The sequence below is a fragment of the Callorhinus ursinus genome, unplaced genomic scaffold, assembly GCF_003265705.2.
Source record: "Callorhinus ursinus isolate GAN/ISIS: 27379988/994484 unplaced genomic scaffold, GSC_fseal_2.0 scaffold12, whole genome shotgun sequence".
Classification (NCBI taxonomy): Eukaryota; Metazoa; Chordata; class Mammalia; order Carnivora; family Otariidae; genus Callorhinus; species Callorhinus ursinus.
Window position 1 is genome coordinate 24,979,968 of NW_027397074.1, and position 20,463 is coordinate 25,000,430.

Consider the following 20,463-nt stretch of genomic DNA (forward strand, 5'->3'; position numbering starts at 1 on the left):
AGTTAACCCACATAGAGCTCTTAATACAGGGTTCAACTGTTAGCCACAGTTACCTCTCCTTCCATCTCTGTTATTTATAAAGATGGGTTATTCATATCTATAATGATATTACTAAATGTTAATGATAGTTGTTTCTGAGTGATGGGATTTGGGGTGATATTTATCTTTTTCACATTGTTCTATATTGCTTGATTTATCTTTTACAATGAATAACACAAAGCTGTCCCGTAAAAAATACAAATTTTAGTTGTCCCAGACCTTCTTTTGCAAATGAAATCTCAATTGTGATGCCTGAAAATCTATATTTTTAAAATGCTCCTCAAATGATTCTGATTACATACCAGGTTTGGAAAACAGTTGGCAATGAGAACTTCCCTCCACTTAAATATCTTAGAAGCCTCGTAATGTGCAACTTAGTTACACAAGGTCTTCCTGTCTGGTCTATTTCAGCACTCTTGTTAAGAATCTGAAGAGTTGAGGGTGCTGATTTTTGTGAAAAATCAGAGTAAGGTTTGGGGTGCGTTGTACCCATATGAGATGGCTATTTTATCTCAGGACCAAGAAAGAAAAATCAGAGTAAACAGAAATTTAGTCTTAAGGCAAGAGTCTTTGAAATTGGAAGGGTATGGAGTAAAGCAACAGGGATGAGCCAGCACATGTTGGTTGATAATGCTCTGGAGGAGGAGGGGTAAGAGGATGGTAGCCATCCAATAGCCTCACAAGGTATTTTTTTAGTTAAAAACAAAATTTTAAACATCAGGAAGTCAATTTTCCCTCCATTCACCCCAGAACAGGTGTGTTGCTAAAAAAGTGCCACCTCAGCTAAGAAAACCCTATCCATAAATATGTCACTAGTTTACTACAAACAATAAATCCTCCATGCTCCAGAAGTAGACTTGTTCTAAAACTCATTGTCTTTTGGAAAATGGTGGGGTGTCAGGTTAGTTTTCATAGTTACTAGAGCTGGATCAGCACTTATTTGATAATAGTCACTGTCTCGCAGTCCTCCTCAGTCACAGGGCTTTCTGTGACTGTTGATTCTGTAGCAGTGGAGAATTCATTTGGACTGTGCCCTTTTGAGACTGTGAAGTGATTGTATCTGGTATTAAGGTGAGGAAGGTCACGGCCAATACAAAAAGAAAATCAAAACCAGTGTGCTAGAAGGCAGAGCGTCAGAGAATCAGATTTGGGAAATTACGCAGTGTGGCTCTTAGATGATATCTCAGTTTAAGTGTCTGCTAATGTTACCTTAATAGCCTTCCTTCAGGTTTATTGCTTCAGTCTTATTCTGCTAATCTTTTTACATTTACCATAAGAAAGTTGGCATTATGATACCTTTCATTTACTTCTCTTGGCTTCATGTTTGCAGTTTATGGGATTTTCAAATTACCTCTCTTGTGGGTAAATTCTTAGTAATATACGCTCTTACTTTAAAGAATTTCAGATTCTTGAGTAGTTCTCTTCAGCTTTTTTCATATAATGATTCAACAGTTCTATACATTACTCAGTGCTCATCACAGTAAGTATACTCTTAATCTCCTTTATCTGTTTCACCCATCCCCCCACCTCCCTTCTGCCAATCACCAATTCTCTGTATTTAAGGCTCTGTTTCTTATCTTTTTTTTTCTTGGCTTGTTTTGTTTCTTAAATTACACATATGGGTGAAACCATATGGTATTTGTCTTTCTCTGACTTATTTTATTTAGCATTATACCCTCTAGATCTACCCATGTTGTTGGAAATGGACAGATCTCATTCTTTTTCGTGGCTGAGTAACCCGTCCTTCTGTCCATCCCACACCTTCTTTATCCTGTCGTCTGTGGATGGACACTTGGGTTGCTTTCATATCTTGGCTATGATAAATAATGCTTCAATATACGTAGGGTGCACATATCTTTTCCTACTAGTATTTTTTATTTTCTTTGGATAAATATCCAGTAGTGGAATTACTGGATCATATGGTAATTCTATTTTTAATTCCTTGAGGAACCTCCGTACTATTTTCCACAGTGGCTGCACCAGCAGTATACAAGGGTTCCTTTTTCTCCGTATCCTGACCAACACTTGTTATTTCTTGCCTTTTGATTCTGGCCATTCTAACAGGTGTGGGGTGGTATCTCTTTGTGGTTTTGACTTGCATTTCCCTGATGATTAATGATGTTTAGCATCTTTTCATGTATCTGTTGACTATTTATATATCTTTTTTGGAAAAATATCCTTTCAGGTCCTCTGCTCATTTTTAATCAGATTATATGGGGTTTTTTGATGTGGAGTTGCAGAAGAAATTCAAATAATATAGAAATTATTTCTGTATTTCAAATATTAACCCTTTATCAGATTATATCATTTGCAAATATTCTTCAGGTTTTCAGAGTTTCAAAAGAGTTACTTAAACCGGGAGGGATATTTTCCCTGGAATTGCAGATTACACCTTTTGTGTATAAGGATTTCACTAAAAACCAATCTAAGTGGGGAAAAGAGAGTAGCAAAGGAGAATTTGAGACCTCCTCTCAGGGAAAATAGCAACAAGACTGGGTAATCTTGTTTCTGCTTTTCCTCTGGGAAATTTTATGTAGGGGAGTTGGTGGGATATGTATGTATACTCTTCACCCGTGAAGGCCTACCTTTCTGAACCTTAGAATGCAAGTTAAGATAGAAAAAAGGAAGTAAGTAAACAAGTGCCTGCCAGTTTCATGGGTAATTTACATCTCCTGTGTTACTGAGCAACTTTGTCCTTCCTTTACCTCGGCTTCCCCCCGGGGTCATCCTTCTCAAACTTGAAAAACTATTAGAGAGCCTGAGATCCGAGATATAAGATGAGCATGGTGTAGTTCCATGACATGACAATTTTACTTATGGATTTGAGGATAAATATATTTGCATTAAATATACATATATTAAACATGTATTAAAAGGGATAAAGTAAAAGGTCACATGAAGGTATTTTTATATAAATTTTTTACTATAGTAAATATTAATACAAAATATGTAAATCAAAAATGTAAAGCTTGGTGAATATCAGGAAGATAAACTATGTAACCACTAATTTATTTTGATAACTGCATACTTTCTTTTTGTAAGTGATCTTTTCCCATTCTTTTGCTCTTAACTTTCTGAATATACTTAATGTGTCTCCTATAAGCAACATATAGTTGGGTTTATTTTTTTCTGTAGTCTGGCTGGCAATCTTTATCTTTTACGTTAACGTCTTTGGTGATAATATTTGCATTAAAATCAATCATATCACTATTTGTTTTCTGTTTATTTCATCTATTCTTTACTGCTCTTTTTCCTTGTCTTGCTTTTATTTTATTCATTTTTTCTGTTATATATTCATTTACTATTTATTTTAATGATTATACTAGCAATTACACTATACATCCTTAGTCTTTTGAAGGTTAACATTAGTACTTTCACCACTTCTGGACAACAAAATGATTTTAGAACACAAACTCTCTGTGTCCTCCTCACAATTTTGTACCACTTATGTTATTTATTTTAATGATAATAGTAATATCTTGTGGAATATTATATTTATATATAATATATACCATATAATATAAAAGAGAAAAAAGGTAAATTTAAGTATTTTGACAGCAAAAAAGAAAAAGAAGATGGCAAGCAGGCTTGGGTTCACAGAGGATTCTGGTGGGAAGAAGAGGAAATTCTGTGTGTAAATACTAACCTATTTACCCATACGCCACCTAACAATGATTCTCCAACTTATTACTCATCTATTTTATTGAATTGTCCACAAGATGTGTTTTAACGTCAACTTGAAGGGATAAAAGTTAAATATTCTCAGAAACGTTCTCCTATATGGAAGGAATTAACTTTCCCATATGGCTCAAAGTTATCAACTTGTTTTTTTGTGTATTTTTGTGTTGTTTTTTTTTAAGTTATCAAGTTTTTTACTCATGATACATATATTGCTTTATAATTTATAACATCCTGCTAATTTTTTTCTTACAGAAATACACTTTCGGGAAATGGCCTCTAAATCTTGGCTGAATTTTTTAACCTTCCTTTGTGGATCAGCAATTGGATTTGTTTTATGTTCTCAGCTATTGAGTATTTTGTTGGGAGAACAGGGTGATACCCAGCCTAATATTCTTCATAATGATCCTCATGCTAGGCACTCAGATGATAATGGACAAAATCATCTAGAAGGACAGATGAACTTCAATGCAGATTCTAGCCAACATAAAGGTATGGTTCACTTTATTAAGGAGTAAACAGAAACAGTATTTTTCAGTCTGTGTGTTATAAGAATTGGAAAAAGCTATTTATGTGAATTTTGTTGTACACAATATTTTTGATGAAAATGAGCTTAATTCCCAATATTTAATGACAGCTCTTGGTTTGCCTCAGGAAGGAAATTGCTAAAACCCAGATTTATTTAGGGAGTAAGATATTAATTTTGATTTTATTTTTAAGTAGAGACAGTTCAGAAACTGTAATTCCAGGAAAGGCAAAACTTTTCAGATTAGATTTTTTTTGAAAATATTTATTCAGTCTGATTTTGTTGTCATGGTTTATATCTGTGTCTTTAGTGTTTTTGCTGTTATCTTGTTTTGGTCTTAGTTTTTGCTTTGTCTTGTTCTAGAGAAACTCAAGAGGTATATATAAATCTCAATTTATATTTTTTCAACTTATATTTTTATCAGTAACTAATATAACTAATCTTTTCACCTTTTAAGAGGCATAAAAATCTAGGGAGGTAGAAACTAAGGATATGTTATAATGACTTCATTTTCTCTTGGTTTCCTACCTCTAACCAGATGTTCTCAATTGCGTCCCCTATGTGCCAACATTTAAATGTTGGTTTTCTCCAAGTTTCTGTCCTTTAGCTGATTCTTTGCCTATGTGATATCATCAATTCTCATCATTTTAGTTTCCATTTATTCTTTACTGTCTTTATCTTAGCCCAGTTCCAAACACTGTGAAAAAACATTAACATAATTCAAAGATCTCTGCAAATGTGATTTATTTGACAGTAAAGAATACAGCAGCTTGGAAACAATTGGAATTCTGAGTTGCAGAGGGTCCCTCCGTTAGGAATTGTTTCCTTTATCTTTTTGGTAGTAAATACCAAGCAGAGGCTGAGGGATGAAGTGTACCACATCCTGGTTGAGTTATATGAACTAGCAAGCACATGCATACTATTACAAATTATGTCATGTTGTATAAACGTTTATATAACTGATTCAGCTCTGAGTAGGTGCTCTGTGTACTTATCATAGAGCAGTTTGATCACTGGACACTTGCTCTATAGCCTTGCTCTGGATTGTTAAAGGATTGGCACCATGCTTCTCTACTAGTAGGGTATGTCAGGTCAGTGTAGGAACATATATTAGGTCCCTACTTGTCCTGCGTGATGGTCCACATCTGTTTCAGCTAGAAACTATGAAGTCATGGTAGGTGTTTTCCTTCACTTACCAATCAATCCCATTTGTCATAAGTTCCAGCATTCTGCCTCTTTACCATTTTTCAGATTTCTTCTCAGTTCATTTCCCCTAGTTCAGGCCTTCACTTATACCCATGTACCTGCACTCAAACAAACTTCACTATACCTTTTGTCCTTTCTTATTGTGTAAAATGTAAAATGAGCTTCTACTCATTTAAGGACCTATTTTCTGCATCATCTCTGTTTTCCCTGATTTTGCTTTATCTCCCCTTCTCTGTTCCAGCCAAGTTCCCATTCCATTGCTCTATAGGATTTATCAGCCACTGCTTTCTTTTTCCGCAGGACATTGAACCCTTTTACATACCTCTATTATAGCATGCCAAGGTCCACTACAAGACTGAGTTCTTCTGTAGCAGGACATGTGCCGTGCTCATCTTTTCATCTCCTGAACCAGCACATGCCTACAAAGTAATTAATGAAGGAATAATTACAAAATGAGAAAGAATATTTACCAGATCCCAGCAGTGGGGAGAAGGTTGTCTTATATAAAGTGAAACATTGAGAATTCCTGCATCTACCATTTTCCCTCTGCATCCAGTATTTAGTTTATCTATAGCCAGGAGATTGGGCTCCTCAAGTACATGAAATGTGAATGCTCTCTGACTGAAGGATGATTCTGTCTGTTTTTGAATTGTGAATTATTGATTTTCAGAAGGACATGAGAATATTTTCAAAAATTCCATGCCCAACCACGCCCAACCATCAGTTAACTAGAAATTTATGCCTCCAGTTACTAATTTTTCACAGGACTAAGTTTTTGTAACTCACTGGTTGACCTTAATTTTAAGGATCTGCTTCCTTAGGATTCTGCCTACAGCATTACTACAAAAAGTATGGTTTTGCAGACTCATGCTGGTCCACAACTACATAAGTATTGAAACTGGGACTACACAGAAACTTTCAGGGTAATTTAACAGAGTAATTTTGTCTAAATCAAAACATAAGAATTAGGATTTATATTTTATATTTCTTTTTTTAGTTTTATTTTTCTAGTAATTCATTTTTAGCATATTTATAAAAGTATAGGTCTCTAACTATTAGAAATAAAAATTGATCCTTCACCAAGCACTGATCTAGAATCTTAAAATTGGACTCTTCCTCTAAACCAGTGAGACTCAATATGTGATCCTGGCCTGATGGTCTGAATTGTTTGTTACCAGTCTGCACCCAGATAAGGAGCTTGCACCAGGATGTAACTCATTTAAGCTTACTGCTTTGTTAAGTGGACTTTTTTGGAGGAAGAAGTAATATGTGCTTTATATTCTGGCATGGCTGCCTATTTCTTTACAAAGGAGTACTTTGAAAAACACTGCTCTAGACAATCTTGGAAATACTATTGATACCTGTTCTGTTTCTGACTGATGGATTTGCATTTTGGAATGAAATATGTTACTATCAAAAGTAACCTCAATGCTGCATTAACTCCTCTTCTTCAAACTGGGGTAGTCATGCGAGCCTTTTTTAAAGCCACCTAAAGATCCTTTATAAATTCATAATAGTGAATCTTGTGGACTCCAAAATGAATTGTTATTTTCAGCAGCATGTCTTTCCTGGCCTTCAGAAGTTTGTTTAGAGGTGCAAGAAATTCCTGTCAGTGTTCTGTTGAGGACTAGTTGAAGCTTTCTTTGTAGAATGAAGTGAAAAGCAGATACTAAGACCATGCTTTATATTTATACCAATCTCCAGGAGAACTTGTTAAAATGCAAATTCAAATCAAGTAGGTCTGGGGTGGGGCCTGAGATGTTGCATTTCTAACAAGCTCCCAAGTGATGCTGATGATGTTTGGTCAACGAACCACAGTTCAAATAGTAAGAATTTAAGTCGTGGTGGAAATTCTTGTTAACTGCAATGGATCTCCTGGATAAGACTGACATGAAACCAATAAATCAGAATGTCAGTTCATATAAGGTTGAGTTTTGCTTTCTTTCAGCTAAATTACTGATGGTAGAAAGGTAAATAGAAGGGGGTTTTTGAAATTGTTTAAGAAAATTTTTCTTCAATATAATTTATTTGAATTTTACATCTATGTGAATATAACTCTAAAAATTTTTTGTTTAATAGATGAGAACACAGACATCGCTGAAAACCTCTATCAAAAGGTTAAAATTCTTTGCTGGGTTATGACAGGGCCTCAAAATCTAGAGAAAAAGGCCAAACATGTCAAAGCTACATGGGCCCAGCGTTGTAATAAAGTGTTGTTTATGAGTTCAGAAGAAAATAAAGACTTCCCTGCTGTGGGATTAAAAACCAGAGAAGGCAGAGACCAACTATACTGGAAAACAATTAAAGCTTTTCAGTATGTTCATGATCATTATTTAGAAGATGCTGATTGGTTTATGAAAGCAGATGATGATACATATGTTATACTGGATAATTTGAGATGGCTACTCTCAAAATACAACCCTGAAGAACCCATTTACTTTGGGAGAAGATTTAAGCCCTATGTAAAGCAGGGCTACATGAGTGGAGGAGCAGGATATGTACTGAGCAAAGAAGCCTTGAAGAGATTTGTTGATGCATTTAAAACAGATAAATGTACACATAGTTCCTCCATCGAAGACTTAGCATTGGGCAAATGCATGGAAATTATAAATGTAGAAGCGGGAGATTCCAGAGATACCGTTGGAAAAGAAACTTTTCATCCGTTTGTACCAGAACACCACTTAATCAAGGGTTATCTACCTAGAACCTTTTGGTATTGGAATTATAACTATTATCCTCCTGTAGAGGTAAGTTCAAAAATTTTATTACTGTATAAATACTTAGACTGACTTTTGTTTACTTAAAAAAAAAACTAGCAAATAGTGTGTTTCTTTGGCACCAATAACTAAGAATCTCCTTTACTCCTTTTATATAGAGTGGCAATGTATAACAAAATAGATGAGAACATGAGTGTCAGCACTAGTAACTCAGTAAATATTGCTACTGTTACCTACTATTTATTGCCTATGTCACGCACTAAAAACGTAGCAGTAAATATGGCCAAGTTTCAGTTCTTGTAAACCTTATAAAAGTATATTATGAACCTACATTCTGGCTACAGAGACATACAGTAAACAGGCAGACTAGTAAAGATAAAATATGATTTTAGGTAGTGGTAAGTGCCCTAAGGTAAAATAAGGCCAAGTGAGGGGATAGAGAATGACCCAGAGTGCAGCGGGGCACCCTAGTTTGGGTGATCAAAGAAGGTGTCTCTAAGAGGTGACTTCTGAACAGAAATCTGAGTGAGGTTAGAGAACAGGCTGTGTGAAGAGCCTCCTGGGCTTCAGGAGCAATGTGTGAAAAGACTGTGAGGTTTAGGAAGACCTAGATTCAAGTCTTCTCCCACTTAATAGTTCAGTGACCTTGGATGGACAGAATTTGCCCAATTTCTGAGCCTGAGTTGCCTCATTTGTAAAATGGACCAGATCTACCTGTTTCATTCAGTTGTGATTACAGTATAGTACAGTGCCTATTGCACTGTAAGCATGTAATAAGCCTTACCTCTCATTTAACACCTTAGCCTCCATTCCTGAGGATTTTATCTAAAATACATTATTTTATTAAATATCTCAACTAAATGTTTAAGAAGAATTAATATCTTATACCCACCAACTAGCTTTACCATATGTTAATCTTTTGCCACATTTGCTTGTTTTTTTAAAAGAAAAAGGGATAGGGACGCCTGGGTGGCTCAGTCGTTAAGCATCTGCCTTCAGCTCAGGGTCCTTGGATTGAGCCCCGCATCAGGCTCCCTGCTCCACGGGAAGCCTGCTTCTCCCTCTCCCACTCCCCCTGCTTGTTTTCCCTTTCTCGCTGTGTCTCTCTCTGTCAAATAAATAAAATCTTCAAAAAAAAGAAAAAGGTATAGATACAGTTGAGGCCTGTGTGTACTTCCCCAATCCAGTTTTCTTATCTCCTTCCTCAGTGTTAACCGCTATCATGAATTTATTCGTCATCACCGTGTACATTTGTATCTTTTTTCCTACATGTTTATGTATCCATAAGTAATATATAGTATTGTTTTTTAGGTTTTTAAATAAATAGAATTATTCCATATATATCCTTGAACATTTGCCCTTTTCATACAACATTAAAATATATCCACATTATTATATGTATGTGCTTCATTAATTTAGGCTGCTCTATAATCTAACATGAGCATATGTAATTTATCCATTCACCTACTGATACACATTTAGTAGATTGTTTCCATTTCATCACTGTTAGGAGCATTGCAGCAGTGAGTGACTGACTGAAGGACATCAGGAATCATGAAACCTAGCTTTTAGATTCAGATCTGTTACTGATTAATAATGCATGTAGGCAAGTCATTAGTACTGTGTGCCTTCTTTTTTCTGGCCCTAAGATACAAATAATACATTTCATGCTAGCATTCTCATTTTCACAAGCCAGTGTTTTCAAATCATTATCTAGGACAGTGCTTCTCAATTGCAGGCTTTTTTGCCTGCCAGAGCACATTTGACAAATTCTGGAGACATTTTTGGTTGTTAACTGGGAGACTGGCATTGGGTGGACATTGCTACTGGCATCTAATGGGTAGAAACCCACAAGATTGTAAACCCACTAGATGCTAAACATCTCACAATGCACAGGATGGCTTCCCACAATAAAGAATTATCTGGACTAAAATGTCAGTAACACTGAGGTTAAGAAACTTTGACCTAGAACATTTGACCCAATCTTTAGACAATCAGCTTTAAAAGGAAATGTTGAAGCAAATCACTACTACAATTACTGGTATGTTCTTGGTACTTACACAGATACAGTAATTCCTTACAGTAATTCTGCATTTAATAGGTGACAGAACTGAGGATCAGAAAAGTCAAGTAGTTTGTCCTGATGAATAGTCTAGGCAATATTACAAACCATGCTGATTATAAACTCTTGTGATTTCATCATGAGTTCCCCTCCATGGTTAATATGTGCCCCAAAGGGTTGGGGGGTGGGGCCGAGGGATGTTAGAATAAATATTCTGCTGTTGGGATAAAAATCCACTTTAATTAGTTTAAAGTTCAGTTCTACGTAATGAATCTGTTTGAAACCTTATGCTAGCATTTTATTGCTCTTGTGGTTGCAACAGTATCCTAGACAGATGTATTCCTAAGTCTGCTCTGTGATAGTCTATTTTTGTTTTGTTCTAGTGAGGTACTACTTTGATTTTTTTTTTTAAGATTTTATTTATTAGAGAAGGAGGGAGAGCATAAGCGAGAGAGAGTACAAACTGGGGGGAGAGGGGGGAGGGCGGGAGTGGCAGAGGGAGAGGGAAAGGGAGGAACAGATTCCCTACTGAACAGGGAGCCCAAAGTGGGGCTTGATTCCAGAACCCTGAGATCATGACCAGCGCCAAAGGCAGATGCTTAACCAACTGAGCTACCCAGACGCCCCTGAATTTTTTTTTTGATGTAAACTTTTCTTAGTATAATCTGACCATTCCAAGATTACTTCTTTCCTTCTTAATGCTGTACCCTTTCCCACATAAAAATATATCCAAACTTAAGAACATTACAAATAGATATAACAGAGACATCTAAATGCATATAAGATTTTACTGAGAGTATCTGCTACTACATACAGTAATAGCAAAGGGACATGATAATTGTCACTATTTTGTAACCAGTAAAATATCCTCCTTTCCTTTAAGAGTGCTACACACAATTCCCACCTACAGATAGGGTGTACCTAACAATATACTTTATATGAACAAAATAAATATTTCTGTGGTGCATCTTTTATTTAAATTGTAGTGGTTTTTAAAATCGATGCAAAATTTTATGTTCTTTCTATAAAATTTCTTCAGTTATGTAGAAGACAATAAAATAGACTTGGAAGGACCAAAATTGACCCAGCTTCCTAATGTTGCCTCTTCTCTCCCAGGAGGTTCAATACAAACACATGTGAAATCCAACTTCTCTTAGTACTTATCCGTCATTTAATAAATTTTCTTCTCCATAAGTAAGTTACTATTTTCAGAGTTATCCTAAATCTCATACATACACTTTTGCTCTGTAGTAATCATGGAAAACACTGTGGAAAATTTTTATTTTAGCAAGTCAGTGTGTGAGATATAAAGCTGATCAAAGAGGTATGTTCTTAAATTGGTTGTTTAGAACTTACTCTTCCTGCAGTTCCCTTTTCACACCACCTTCTCACTTCCCTAGAATTGAGTTTATTCCCTAGGACTAAAGTCAGCTCCCTAGGAATAGACTTTTCATCAGAGAATTTATAATCAGTTTTAATACAGAGGATTTAAAATGATATGTGTATAGTCTACATGTAATAGTATATATAGACACACATACATATATACACACACGTGTACACCAACACACATATATACATATGCCCCTATATGTGGAATTGCCTTTTTTATAGGTCAGAAATGATCAAATAGGATTTATTCTGTTCCTCAGTTCTAATTACATTAACTATAACCCATCTGAAACTTACTGATACATGGTTAAGGTTGAGAACTCCTGATTTTTCCAAATTGTTAACTGATTTTTCCAGTGCCATTTTTTAACTAAATCTTATTTTCAGTAGTGATTTAAAATAATCTCCTTTATCATATACTGTAGTGTTACTTGCAGTAGTAGGATTGGTGTCTGGTATTACATTTCTATTTGGTTTTGCCTCAGCACCATATCGTCTTAAACCTTGTAGCTTTACAGAATTTTGAAATTATTACTCTAAGAGTGTATATTCCTTTACTTTTTCTTTCAAATTGTTTTGGTAACACTCATACCTTTATGTTTATGTATTAATTTGTCAATTTAGGGACAATGAATATCTTTGCCTGGGATTTTTAAAATTTATTTTAGGTCTTTTAGTAACTTTATAGTTTTCTCCAGATTTTATTTCTTCTTAAGTATCTTATGTTTTTAATATTTTCACTACTATTCTACTTGGGCTCTTTTGTAATTAACTGGTATATATATAAAAGCTGATGTTTCTTAAAAGCATCTTTAAAATCTGGCTCTGTTCCTGGATTCTCTATATCTGATGATTTTTTACTTGACTCTCGAGTTTAGGTGGTAGCCATTATTATATGCAAAGAACTATTTTGTTTCTAATAGTTATAGCTGTTTTCTTTTATTGTCTTTATTGCTTATAAATTGTAATAACAGAATCCTCGTCATCTAGTAAAAAAACAATAATGCAATAGAATGAAACATAATGCAGTAAATCTTACCAAAAATATTATTATAGTATTTCAGGGTCATATAAAGTTGCTTTCAGAGAGGATCAGCAATTTAAAATTCACTGCTATTGGTCTAGTCTTTTTAGTTTAATATGTACTGGCCAGCATAGTAGCCAGTAGCCAGGTGTGACTGTTGAGTACTTGAAATGTGGCTGGACCAAATTGAGATGTGCTGTCAGTATAAAATTCATTCCTGATTTCAAGAACTTAGCACAAATAAAAAGAATGATTTCATTAATTTTTAAGATATTGATTGCATATTGAAAAAAGAATAATAGGATTTATTCATTTGAAATATATTCAAATTCCTTTTTTTTTTTTAAATGTGGCTACTAGATTTTGAACTGCATCATGTGGCTCACATATATCTGTTGGACAGAGCTGATTTGATGATCACAAGTTGACTTATCATTTTACTTTTCAGATTTGTTCCCTATCCTTCTATTGCCTAAAGGTGTTAAGAAGTAGGCACCAAATAATTTTCTAGTGCCTATGTGTTTGTCCAGAAACCCCACATATCCAGTGTTTGTTTCAAAGGAAAGTTCAGAGAGAAAGCCAGAGAAAATACAGTGGACAATTCCCTGATAATTTTTACTGCATCGTAAGCTACCTACTTCCAAACATGAATTATTAAATGTTCAGTATGAATCTTCTCTGGGAACTTGCCAGAATATCTTTCTTCTTGGATCCTTGCAAAGACTCTAGATAGAGTCTGAAGTTTTGTTGGAGTCACCTGGGTGAAACATTCTCTAGATACCAAAATAATCTTAGAACTGTTTCATTCTGGGGCCAGTTTTGTTTTTTGTTTTGTTTTTGTTATGTTCTTTTTTTTCTGTTGTATTTTTATTACCTTGTTTTTGTCTTTTTTAGACCTGTTCTCATACCAACTGTTAGGAATCTATATCTGGACAAATGTTTAACCTACTTACTGAGGACCACCTAAATGTGATTATTTTGTCAATAATGTCAACATTTATTGAGAATTTACTATAGGCCAAGCTGATTCCAAGCATTTTACATATATTATCTCCTTTAAGTAACCATCTTTTGCAGATGGGGAAATTGAAGCTTATAGAGATTAAGTAACTTGCCCTAGGTCATACACTAGTAGGTGGAATTTGACCCTAGTAGACAAACTTTGGATTCAAACTTAGATTTGACTCAGTACTTCCTCTCTTAAATATTGTACTCTTTGGGTTGATGTGCAGATGAAGTATTAGGTTGCAGACACATAATGGGCAAGGGTTTTGTAGTCATTGAATGCTCCAAAGGTGTCTTTGTGAAGTTGAGCCACGCAAAAAGTTAGAGTGAGAACATACGAAGTTTGAAAGCAAAACTTGGAAATAGAGCTTCATCCTTTGTCTAGCTGCCCCTTTCATTTGAGGAAGTCTCAAGATTTTTTTCAGTAAAAACACTATAGAATATGAAAGAATATTATTTCAGGTCAATGTATTTTAGCAGTTTTCATGTTTAGTTTTAAATCATTAAGAACTCTAAAAACTCCTGGTTTCTTACACAGGTCTAATAAATAAGGTGCCTCTGCTTTACCTTGCCAACTTTAATGCTTGGATTCTGTTAAAATTAATGTTTTCTTTATCAGTATGTGAATATTGTATGTTAATTATGTACTGTTTCTTAATGCCTGTTTCTGCTACTTTTTTAGGGTCCTGGTTGCTGTTCTGATCTTGCAGTTTCTTTTCACTATGTTGATCCTACAACTATGTATGAGTTAGAATACCTCGTTTATCATCTTCGTCCATATGGTTATTTATACAGATATCAACCTGCCTTACCTGAGAATATACTAAAGGAAATAAGTCGAGCATACAAAAATGAAGACCCAAAAGTAAAATGAGAACTCTTGAAAGAAAAACATAAATGAAGAGGTAAAATGTCTAGCATTGCACTGAAGAACTTCTACATTTCTGATACAGAACACTGGAATCCCAGTGAGGAATTCTTTCTAAATGAACATTCCATATTAGAAATCTTTCATATGAATGACTGTAAACTGAAGCTTTAAGTGAGCTGTGAAGTCTGTTAAAATGTGTTTTGATACAGTAATATATATATATATATATGAAAAACTTGTGTTTTTAAAATGTGGCCAGGCAGAGGATCTAGAAATGAGATTTTTGTTTTCTATTCTTGACCACATGTATTATTTTCACTGAGAGACTAGAACATTTAAATTTTCTAAAACTACACTGCACATATTAATAACACAGATGATGCTAAATAGATCTGCCTTAAAGAAAATTTTAGAAGGAAACAGTGTTGCTTAATGTTATTTATAAACTCAAGACATGAACAGTATGATATAAATGAACCAAACCCCCCTACACACACTCATACATGTAGGTTTTGTCTAATGAAAATTTCCTGTGACTGTAATTGTCAGTATTTCTTCCAGACAAGGTAAAATAAGAATGGCACTTATCCTAAAGTGCATTAATAAAACCACATTTTGAAATTATATGGTCCTTGACTGTATTATATACTTTGTTCTGATTAGGAGTTAATGTTTTACTGAGTCCCCGTTGTCTCTTTTCTAAATTTGTTTATCTTTGAATACAATTTTAATTATTAATATTTATTTACTCACAGCATTAATAGCATTCTATAAATGCATTTTAAAATATTTTGTTCTCAAATTTACCCATTGTTAATTGTGGGTAATTAATAAATAGTAAATTTAATGCTATTTGGGGATGCTTTTCTTAGATCAGTTCCACTCTCAGGAATTACTAAGTGACATTTTAAATTGATTATTTAAAACTCTTTCCAACTACATAATTATAGTTCCTTTTGTTATCATCCTGTTGAGAGATGAGAATTTGTGCCTTTCATAACTTGTTTAAAGCAAAGTTTAGACATTCATTTTTAGGCTCTGAGGTGGCTATTACACTGGCAAAGTAATTTGAATGTACAATTTTGATGAGAGTTGACTAAAAACATTAGAAAAACAGAGTGCTTAAAGAAACTGAAATATGCCAGGTATTAAAAGACCAAATACTTAATTCATGCATAACTGCCTGAATTTTGATGCTGACTTATTATTTGGGGTGGTTTTTTGTTTGTTTGTTTGGGGTTTTTTTGGTGTTTGGTTTTGCCAGTGGATAATTCTAACAGAGCAGAATACCCAATTCAACACTGTCATCAAAAATATATTCATAAATATTTCATTCTAATTTTAGTGACCTTCGATTTAAAGAATTTCTGGAAGGAAAGAAAATTTTAAGTTTTGTTTTCTTTAGCAATATTATCTGAGTATATCATAAAAGAATATTTGCAGAATTTCTATAAGATTATCTTAAATGTTACAAATGATTTACATTGTTTATCATGCTAATTTTACATGGTTGTCATGCCATTGAATCTGCTGCTTAGCTAAAGAGTTTATATTTATTGTGCCAAAACATGTCAAAATCATGATCTCTTTGGGTGGTATGTTGAGAGGATGTTCATCTTGGTGACAATTAGTGGTAATTATGTCCACACAGTGAAAAGTCACACCAGTTTTTACCTTAAATTGTCTTTCATTGTTTTCATGACACTGTCACCTGCCAGAATTTCAAGGCATTCATTCTATTCTTTGAACAACTCTTCACCTTTGTGTGGATATGAATTTATTTATAGTTCATATATACTACTTTCTAAAAACCTTAAAATTTACTCATAGTAAGTTAACATTGTGATGAATCCTAGGGTCTGGAGTCAGACTGCCTGGGTTTAAATTCTTGATCTATCACTTACTAGTTTTGTAACCTTGAGCAATTTACTTAATCTCTCTCTGTGCCTCAATTTTCTCATCTTAAGGGACAGTAATACTATCTACCTCACAGGATTTTTATGAGGATTAAATGAGTGAATATATGTACAACTTTTAGAATACTTGTCTGGCCCAGACTATGGAGCAATAAGTATAAGGTTTTATTATTCTGTTACCTTAGAGTGTAAATATTTGTTCTAAATGAATGAAAAAAATGTGCTTAATTCTAAGATATTCTAATTCAATATCAAATTAGATATTGAAGGACTTATTTCATACATTTCTTATAATAAGTAATAGCTAGTTTTTATCTAATGCCTACTGTGTGCCACGTAGTATGCTTTAGATATTCTGTGTACATTAGTGTTAATCTTCACAAATTGGGTGTTCTTCCTATATTGTAGACGAGAAAACTGAGGCTCAGAGAATTAAAATAATTTTTCCACTGTCACAGAGCAAGTAACAGAGCCAGGATTTATGCTCAAAGCCTGTGTGTTCTTTGTACCATGTCAGCCTTGAGGTTAGTCATTTAGCACTATTTCTTTCCATTTTTACTTAATAACATGTGTGATCTCATACATCAGCCAGTAATAGACAAATTAACCAGCCAGATTGGCATAGTGACTCTCAAATTGTGGTTCTTCTACTCTTGCCTGGGAGCTTGTTAAAATGCAGATTTCAAGACTCCAGTACCAGAAATTCTGATTCTAGCATGAGGCCCATTAGTATGCATTCTTACCAGATTCCCTTGGTCAGTGGTTCTCAAAGTGTTGTTGTTCCCAGCTAATAGTATTTGCCTCATCTGGGAACTTGCAAATGCAACTTCTCCTGAGCCCCACCCCAGACCTTCTGAGTCAGAAGCTCCAGGAGTAGAGGCTAGCAGCTGTCTTTTAAACAAGCCCTCCAGGTGGTCCTATTCATTCTAGTTTGGGAACCAAGACCTGGGTGATTCTGATGCAAATGATCGTTGGAATGCGTTGAAGATTTACTGCCCCTTAAGTAGGATATCTTTCAAAAGATTTAGATGAAGCATATTTTAAATCTGTGTCCTCCAAGATCATATCATATTAAATTCGAGAGACTTTAAAGATAACTTAAAGGGTCCGTGGATCATTAATTTTTTGACAAAATTCTTTAGCTTCTTCAGATTGACTAATACCAGGGCCCACAGTAACATGTAATTCTCCCAAGTTTAGTAATTTAACAATTGGGGCAGGAAGAGTTTAAGTACTAGTAAATACATAATTCATTAAAAGCATACCTAAATGAGTGCCCTCACTTGTTTGTAAAAAAAAACTTTCCAGTTGTTAATAAAAAACTTTAAATGGAGGTAGCAAAATACTGCTTTATGATATGCAGAATGTTTTTCTGCCAATTCATACTATCAAAATTTCATCACTTTCAAAATCAGTTGACTCCTATATGACCTAATACAGCAAGAAATTCTCCAAGTATTCAGTAGAGAACATACAAGCAGATTTCATGATGATAACTTACCGTCTTTTAAATTAAGATCTTTGTCATTTGGATAAATTATCTTAGTGTGGTCTCAAAACATAAAGCTTTTGCTATCTTTATGTTTCCCAGTAACAGTAGACTTATATTTCAAGTGAGAAGTTCATAGATGATACAAAGCAGATTTTTGTCCCAGAGTTCAGTTATTTGTTTTTAAATACCTTAAACTTCAGAGGAATTTTTGTTACTGTAAGATGATTCAAAATAAATCACTGGCCAGTTTTTAGTATTTTTTGAAATACGGTAATTGTATTTGAGCATTAAATTTGTTAACTGATTATTTTCATAATTGTTTCTTGAGTATTAATTTTTCACTTCCTTGAGCCTATTGAACTATAGTATTTCCAGGTTGAGACTTGAAAAAAAAATGCCTCACTTTATTGATTAGATCAAGTCTATCCTTTTGTTCTTCATTTAATTCATTTCATTAGAGTATTCTATCTTTGACAGTTTCTTCTTCTTTGTATTTGTTGCCCTTTATTTTCTTTACAACTAACTACCCCTAATGCTGCTTTTGCAAGGTTAATTTGGCTGTAATTAGTGATTAGAATTTGTATCACTTACTAATAATTTTATACCTGTTTAACTTTAGATTTCCCTAGGAGATTGGAAGTAAAAAATCTAAGAATAATGCCTGCTGGCTCTCAGGATATTTGCCCTACTTAAAAGTCTGCAGTTTTAAACAAATTCTAGATATACAATTAGTAAATGAACTAAAGTTATTTGGATTCCATTTCCTCTACACCTTTTTCTCAAAAACAAACCAAAAAAACTCATTTGCCTCATTTCTCTATTGTAGGGCTGACAGAAACATTCTTAAGCAATCTGGGGGACAACCTGTGGTTTATTTTATGCTAAATGTAACCTCTATTGATTTAAGAATATGACTTAACATTTATATATTGGAGTTGAAATAGAAGTTTTAATACAGATTAGATTAAAAAATCTTTACAAATTCTCTCTAGAGAAACCAACTCTAAAACTAGTTTCAGAAGTAAATAGTGCTCTGTCTCAACTCCTTTTACCTCTCTAGTTTTTAGTTTATATCAGTTCAGTTTAAATAACTTTGCAGGGCCCTACTAATTAATATTCCATATACAGTATTTATTAGAGGGAAACTAATCTTACTGCTAAGCAGTGGGTTATATTACACAGTGAATATTTGTGTTTTGGAATTTAAAAGTTATGTAAGGTAGTAGTGTTATGAATGGTTTAAAAATGTGTGGTGACTTGCTTACTTTAAGTGATCCACCAATAAGTCAGAAAAGATGTATTTTTAAATATGTTTTTAAAGTGCCTTTTGAACATTTTTAAACAATGGATTTAAACAACCACATAAAATAAATTACCATGTTTAAAGCCGTTTTATCTGATTATTTTTAACTGATATAAGAGTTATGGGAGACACTAAGGGGTAGTTTTGGGGTTATTTTGCCAAAAATATTAAAGTATTTTCCCATCAAAGTTACTCAATTTGAATAGGCTTAAGTAGTTTTTACTGCAATATATATCATTTGTCTTTAAAGCAGCAAAATATTCCACCTCTGATTTAGAATAATAACCTTTGAAAAATTAGAAACACTGTCATCCAGGTAAGTGTGTGTATGTGTACATAGTGGGGGATGCTTTTCTATCTCTTGGTATATTTTGATCTATCATGTACACTGGAATTCATTTATTCAACTGATTATTCAAGTAATATTCAAATAATGCCTAGTATCTACTAGAAATACAGTGGTGAGCAATACCTATAGGATTTCTGTTCTCATAGAGCCTCATATACTTCAAAAGTTATTTATATTTATGAGGTTCTTTGCCCCTACTGGGTAAAAAAATAATAATAACCTTACACCTTTGCTTAATTATGCTCTGGGCGTGTGTAAAGACTCAGTGAAATGCATTTTATAGGCCAGAAACTTTGTGGTTTTAGATATATTTCATCCATAGCTCAGGTCTATCTATTGATATTAGATCAGTCTGGTACTTTTAAGATAGAAATAAAAATTGACCTACCTCTTCCTTAAGCAGATGATTGCAGCTGTTCATAAGGTCCTTGAGTCTAGCCTGTCTGCCTCAATTTTCAGTAACATGCCACCCAATATGTTCCTTATTAGTGCATATGTACATGTATGGGTGTATATGTATATATATACACACTGTCGTTTGGATTCACCAGCTTTAGAAAAGTGGAGGAAATGAATGCCACTTCATATTGTTTTAGTAGTGGAGTTGTACAATTTAATTTATTCAGATAGCCCCATGTTTTCCAATTAATTGTATATAGTTGTACTGCTAATTGATAAGTCATTTGAGAGGAAACTGATTTACCTAAATACATACATATTTACTACTACCTATTTTAAGTTTTCCAAAGGTATAATCCTGGAAAGAATACAGAATTATTGCTTAATTTATCTTCTTACTAAAGGGAAGGGCTCTACCTCAAACATATTTTACTTTGGATCTAATAATGCTGATGATATAGATTATCCAAATAGAAATTCCTAT

General features: G+C 33.9%; 1 protein-coding gene across 2 annotated transcripts in view; it reads left to right on the forward strand.

Annotated features, from left to right (window-relative positions):
- The window catches only part of C1GALT1 (core 1 synthase, glycoprotein-N-acetylgalactosamine 3-beta-galactosyltransferase 1), a 32,863-nt gene extending 13,549 nt beyond the window's left edge, over positions 1-19,314 (forward strand). For both annotated transcript variants that reach the window (XM_025872940.2, XM_073898859.1), the window contains exons 2-4: positions 3,973-4,209; positions 7,529-8,196; positions 14,332-19,314. In XM_025872940.2, coding sequence (XP_025728725.2) covers positions 3,973-4,209; positions 7,529-8,196; positions 14,332-14,523 — 1,097 coding nt within the window. In that variant the 3' untranslated portion in view covers positions 14,524-19,314. The remainder of the gene's footprint in view (positions 1-3,972; positions 4,210-7,528; positions 8,197-14,331) is intronic.
- The last annotated feature ends 1,149 nt before the right edge of the window (positions 19,315-20,463 follow it).